The 6,120-nt window shown below is 36.7% G+C and overlaps 1 protein-coding gene across 2 annotated transcripts; it reads right to left on the bottom strand.

Annotated features, from left to right (window-relative positions):
* Window positions 1-612: 612 nt before the first annotated feature.
* Window positions 613-5,857, bottom strand: LOC107897620 (phosphatidylinositol/phosphatidylcholine transfer protein SFH12). Of its 2 annotated transcripts, none has more exons than XM_016823127.2 (15): window positions 5,622-5,857; window positions 5,384-5,521; window positions 4,469-4,697; window positions 4,011-4,110; window positions 3,622-3,888; window positions 3,308-3,385; window positions 3,091-3,192; window positions 2,950-2,999; window positions 2,582-2,681; window positions 2,370-2,465; window positions 2,171-2,278; window positions 1,884-1,998; window positions 1,323-1,723; window positions 1,131-1,211; window positions 613-1,034 (listed from the first exon to the last, which is right to left on the bottom strand). In XM_016823127.2, the coding sequence occupies exons 2-15, from the start codon at window positions 5,409-5,411 to the stop codon at window positions 1,026-1,028; spliced, it is 1,764 nt and encodes a 587-aa protein (XP_016678616.1). In that variant the 5' UTR covers window positions 5,412-5,521; window positions 5,622-5,857; the 3' UTR covers window positions 613-1,025. The 2 variants fall into 2 exon arrangements, with proteins under 2 accessions (XP_016678616.1, XP_016678617.1); XM_016823128.2 differs by having other exon boundaries at window positions 1,884-1,992.
* Window positions 5,858-6,120: the final 263 nt, after the last annotated feature.

Raw genomic sequence — 6,120 nt, 5'->3', positions numbered from 1 at the left:
CCTCCCTCAATCGGACTTTTTTAGTTGCCCTATTGCCTGTTTGAGCAGCCAATGCTAGAGTACCAGAGAGAGTACTAGAGAGATTACTCATGTCGAAAAAATTAACGATCAAATGCTTTATTAGTAAACATGTTACTTTGATGGAACACAAAATAACAGCAAATATATAGTAAGCACGTGTTCCATTTTTCTAACACTTTCAATGTGAATTTGATAAGAAATGTTGACATTGTGGAGTTGAAAACCATCTCAATGCCTAAAAAGGGGTTGGCTTTGCTTTGCATTGATAAAAGCGTAGAAAAAAAAATAGCTTCTTTGATTACATTTTTGCCGATAGCCACTGCCTTTGACTTTGCTTTTCCTTAAATCATCAAAGTGAAAAATTTTCAACGACACCTTCCATTTCCAAGTAAACACGGCCCCTTTGGACCGCCTCCTTCCTTTCGCTTGTAGAAATGATGCGACATTTACACATGAGCATCTCATTTTGGTAATATTAGGGAGGGTTATTGTTTTATAATAAAGGGTACATTAAATTTATGATAGAAGTGTGGATTATCTGTCTATATTACTAGTTAAGCACATGCATTGAGTCACATGTAATGTAAAAAATGTTGAAATAGATGGCTGATTATATAACTTCCCATAATGTTTTATAACAGATACTAGGAATAAAAGAATGCAGATTAACACTGACTACATAATTAAATTCCGCTGCATGTTTCCAGGAAAGTTTCATTTCCTTGCTTTGTAACCACTGGTTTTCTAAACAGGGCAGATAAAAATGAAAATAAACAGTTGAGTGTCGAGCTCATGCCAGGCGATAGGTGTATATATATATATATGTATATTTGTACAATACAATTGATCCTTGCGGGGCAATTAATAATGATCAAAACTTGAGATTAGCATCTTATGAGACCAGAGTGCATTTGCAGGGTGTGGGGTGGCTTGGTCTTGAAAGAAACAAATTATTCCACCACCTCTTTCCTGAGCACCTGTGTCAGCTTACAGCATCTCATTCATCACCAAAACTGGAACACGAGCAAATGGAGATTTAGGAATGAGACAGGTTTATAAGCAAAAGACAAAATTGGGCAAATATTATTAATATGATCTTGATATCTTACTATTAAAGTCCTCCTCTTCTTTTTCTTTTTCTCAATATAAGCCACGAGCTCCTGCTGTTGTGCAAATGAGTCTTCTAGAGCCTGAAAAAAGCAAGGCAATGGAAATGGCAATCAGTTTTACGTCCATGCAATACAATTTATATATATATATATGCAATTATAGCTCGTTTCATCAAAAATAGAAACGGTTACCTTCTTGGTTGCCATAAGCTCTTGTTCTAAGGCATCAGCCCGGGTTAGTGCAGAATTCAACATTTCTTCCTTCTCAGGGGGCATTGTTGTACTTTGCCTGTTGACAACAGATAGTTTGTGCTCCAACTCAGCCATACGTTTCATGACTGACGCCAACTCATCTTGGGAGATGGCTGGTGATGGTGGTGGTGTTAACTTGGCCGGACCTTCCGCGCTCTTAACCTTTGTGCCAATGCCTTCAGCCGGACTAGAGTCGGTCTTGTCATCGCCGGCCTTTCTTGGCATGTTGCGTGTCACTTTCACCATGGTGGCTATTCCCATAACAAAGGTCATCACACCATTGAAAACATGAGAGCTAGCCCCATCAGGGTGCTTGCGACTTGCCTGCTTACTAAAAGAATCTGCGATTTCCACAGTAGAGAACCTTATAACTGTTAGAATCTAGACACGTAATGTAATACCTTAAACACGATATTATGATACGGAAATAATAACAAACACAATATGAATACATGATTGAGGAACACGAAGAGCAAATTAGAGTCTGAGTAGGCCATGCACCTCTCTGTAGAGGAGCAAAATTTCCATTTTGCTCTGGTTTCGTCAATGCCAAATCCATCACGGGTTCATTAACCACTGCGACAACATTTTCATTTGGGCTCTTTTGGACCTGTGACTTTCGGAAGAAAATGAAGGGATTGAGGGAAAGCAAATAAATTCGATCAGGTTAAGATATTTAGGAACTCAAGTTCTATGCCAATAGGCCTTGCATAGCATCCTTTAAGGCTTATATATTAACTTGATTCACCTTTTAGGTCCTGAAATCTCTTAAAGGCTGCTAAACTTACTATTTCCTGTACGGGAGGGGGTTCTGAATGCTCAACAGGATTGTCTGATTGTTTAATTGGTGCATCTGGAACTGGCTCAGCAGCCACGGCTTCACTAGCCGGCATAGACTGTGAAACAAACTACTTGGTCAATCAAAGAAAAATGAAGAATCGCAATAGAAGAGGACGTCAATATAGAGGGAAAAAGAGCAAGTAGAACCTTTGGGGACTCAGTTTTATCCTCTGATGTCGTTTTCTCTTCAGTGCTTTCATCCTGTGATTTCTTTGAGCCTTTATGTGCACCACCTTGAACCATCTGCGAAGTCAAAAGGACTGATTAGAAGTGCCTTGAATCCAGATCACAAGCGATACAAGGTCATCAATATGACTGCAACTGAGGGAGAAAAAAGAAATAAAAAATGAATGGTTCACCTTAATGATCTCTGGGTCCTTCCATGGACCCTTATCAGACAGCATACAACCTCCTTTATCAGCACAAGTGCAAGTGCCTCCCAGAAAATCTGGCAACTCACTGATATAGAGCCCCAACATGTATATATATCATCTACATATACATACATACATACATACATACATACATACGTACGTACATATACGTACATACGTATGTACATATATGTATATGTACGTACGTATGTACATATGTACATATACATATATGTACGTACGTATGTATGTATGTATGTATGTATATAGGAAAAGGAAAAGAAGCAACACCAGGAAAATGTTGCCACATCATGAAAAAGAAGAAAATTTTAAATAATCTAGTGGGAACATACCTTTCATCAATTATTTCAAGCAACTTGCTCTGATATTTGTTGCCAAGAACCTGGTATGTAATTGATTTTACCAATTATTTGCTTATTGGTTAAAACTAGCAAATTCATCTGTGAGGAAGCATATGCAATCTGTATGCTTACATTAATCTTGGCTGTGGTTTTAGGATCTAGGAAAGACTTGACAGAGTTCCACAACATTCTAAATCCAGAACCTGCATTGATGATGAACATGCGATTCAATGTCTGCCAAAATGGAAACAACGTTACGCATCAGACTTCTATCATTTACAATTTAAAAAGTCAAAACTAAATCAAAAACTTAGATATCATGCATCACTAATTTTAAGGAAATCAGTACCTCAGGATAATTATCACCATCAATCTTCTGAAGGCTACCTACAAGGTCCCTTGCAGCTTTCGTGAAGCTCTTAAGACCCTGTGTTGTTAACTCGAAATTAAACCCCAAAAACATTCTTATACATTAATAAAAGTTTCCTTTCTTCTTTGTAAAAATACTTGGGTTGGAAGGTTAGAGGACGAAACTAGCATTTCTCTTTTATTCAATGGCCAAAAAGGATGGCTAGAAGAAACAGCTGGATTAAGTCCGGATTTGTTAAACTGAGCATTGAAATTGTTGTATCATAGACATAGTAATTATTGAATCTCACTTACCACTCCTTGTACATCTAAGATTGTTGTGCTTTGATCAATGTGCTTCTTGGCTGCAATCGAGCAAGCAGGAAACTTAACACTAAAGGTCTTCTCAAACTCCCTTACATGGTATTTGAGATAGCGGTCCATGGTGGTGACTTGCATGAGCTTGGAAGCATCTACAAGGCCTAGTCTTTCTATATACACTGGTCGTCCGTCCTTATCTACTCCATGATACCCCTGAGGATAATATTTCAACACTTCCGCCTTCTCCTTGAACTCGAAGTCCTTAGGAAAAGAAGAAAACAGTAGCAAAAATGAGAGTCATCTTCTAGGCCAGTTTTAAAAAGGCAATGTTGGATAGGAACCTTAAACAAATAGCAAAGTTGTATGTTCTGTAAGAAGAATACCTCATTAATTGTGTCGGTACCAAATTCCTTCCTCCATTGGAGCATATTAGTCCACATTTCCTTTGATTTCTCAATGTCAAATCTTCTGGCCTTCAAGAACCTGCATTATAGAGAGGTACATTTACAGGTGAGTAATGTTGAAACTTAATTATAATATTTTGTTACCCATCGGGCTGTGCATAGCTGCTCAAATCCTTCTTGAACTTTGCATATTTTGTTCTATACTCTGGATTCACATGCAAACCCATTTTTAATCATTCATTCAGCTTACACATGAATAGACATGTCGAAACCTAAAATATACAAGATAGAAGAAACCTATGTTATACAGACATTATGCTCAATTTTTTAGAAGTTAATTTTCATATATTTAGAAAGATTATAACTCCTCCCTCCTATCCAAATATGTCAGATACGAGTACTTTAAAGAAAAATAAAGAGTCGGGAAAGAAAGTTACCTTAGCAACGTATGATAATCATCATGTCTTGCAGGTAACTTTTCCTCCAATATAAGTGCCTGACGCAAGGCATCAACAGACTGCATCTCCTCTGCATCAATATCATCATCTATTTCAATAGACATTACTTTACTGCTCCTCCTACCTCTCTTTGAAAGTGAATTCCTGAATTTATTGGATGCACTCCTTGCAGCCTTCTTAACAGACCCTGATTGCTTCAGCTCCATATCTGATCAATGCCGATATGATGAACAAATTATTAACATTATAAATGGATATATACTAAAAGCCCGAAAACGTTCCAAGCTTTTTCATCTACCAACATTACATTTTGGTTTCTGATCATCTATCATTAACAAAAAAGGACTAAATAGCATAGCACTGGAATAGCATTACAGTTATGCCACAAAAAAAGGCCATGCAAATCAACATTCAAAGGTACAATAAATAAAAGCATTCTCCACCAAGATGTTCCTTGCTTGCGCTTATATTTAAGGTATTATCCTTTTTGAGAACCAATGATCCCTTAAAAGGATTTATCACTCGAAAGTGCGCCTCCATTGATTCAAACTAAGGACTTCTCGAGACCTTTTTACAATACAAGTATCTCAATCACTACTTGTCTTGAGAAAAGATCTCTCTTAAATGAGTTCTTGGTTCGAATCAACATAAGCACACATTCGGTTGACAAATTCTTAAATGATCTGTGGATGTTCAAAACAGACAATACCATAGATTTAACGATGGAATCCTATCGGGCAACACAGAAGACATAAATCAAAACATAAAAAAATAATAATAATAATAAAAGGGGAGGGGGGGAGACTAATTATACCTATAAACATGTTAATGGAAAATCTAAAGATGCATGAAGATCTAACAAAAGAACGTTAAAAACAAAAAAACATAGAGGACCTTGGGTCTCGGCTTGAACAGCAGACATTATCGGAAGGTAGTGAGAGAATTTTCCAGATAGGTGAGCAACAGTAAAGGGCAGAAGGATCACACAGTCGTCTTATCTTATATCTTATCGACCCCCTTGGACCCAAATTCCTGCAAATACAATGTTAAATATTACTAATCAACATTCAAAGATGATTAAGAAACACCAAAACCCAGAATTCAAATATTAAAAAACAAAAAAAAGATGTACCTCTGCAAAGTAGGAAGGAGGATAGTGGGGATATTAATATAACAAAAACCTCATTAATTTTATTTTACATGGGATTTTTTTAGCTTGGTATTCGAAAATGGTGGGGAGACAAAGAGGCAAAAACGACATAAGAAGAAAATGGGTGGGTTTTTTCTTCTTTATTTGGCAATTACCCATTGGTGATCTTTGACTAGATCTCAACTCTCGTCTCGACAACAACTTTGGCAGTTTAATTTCATTTATTTTTCCTTTTGAAGCATAGTATAGTAATAATAATGGGGGGTTTTTCATTACAGTTTAGAAAATTGAGCGAAATACAAGGCCTACCCGTTCAAAAATATCTCATCTTAAACCAAACGGTCTTCGCGGCAAATTCATACTCGATTTGACTTAGAATTCGTTGGATGGGCTTCCTCCAATTTTTTAAATTACTTGTCTAAAGGGCTGGACTTCACTATTTAAAACACAATATAATATTAAAATAATTTAACATTTTTTT

The sequence above is a fragment of the Gossypium hirsutum genome, chromosome A10 (genome assembly GCF_007990345.1).
Source record: "Gossypium hirsutum isolate 1008001.06 chromosome A10, Gossypium_hirsutum_v2.1, whole genome shotgun sequence".
Taxonomy (NCBI): domain Eukaryota; kingdom Viridiplantae; phylum Streptophyta; class Magnoliopsida; order Malvales; family Malvaceae; genus Gossypium; species Gossypium hirsutum.
This window is presented reverse-complemented; position numbering and strand designations above follow the sequence as displayed.

What these genes read in the sequence shown, in the direction of transcription:
- LOC107897620 (XM_016823127.2), bottom strand. Translation starts at nt 5,411, where the DNA reads ATGTCTGCTGTTCAAGCCGAGACCCAAG. An exon ending in GATTATCATACGTTGCTAAG is followed by an intron (nt 4,111 to 4,468) that starts GTAACTTTCTTT and finishes TCTATAATGCAG; the next exon opens with GTTCTTGAAGGCCAGAAGAT. An exon ending in AGCTTATGGCAACCAAGAAG is followed by an intron (nt 1,212 to 1,322) that starts GTAACCGTTTCT and finishes TGCTTTTTTCAG; the next exon opens with GCTCTAGAAGACTCATTTGC.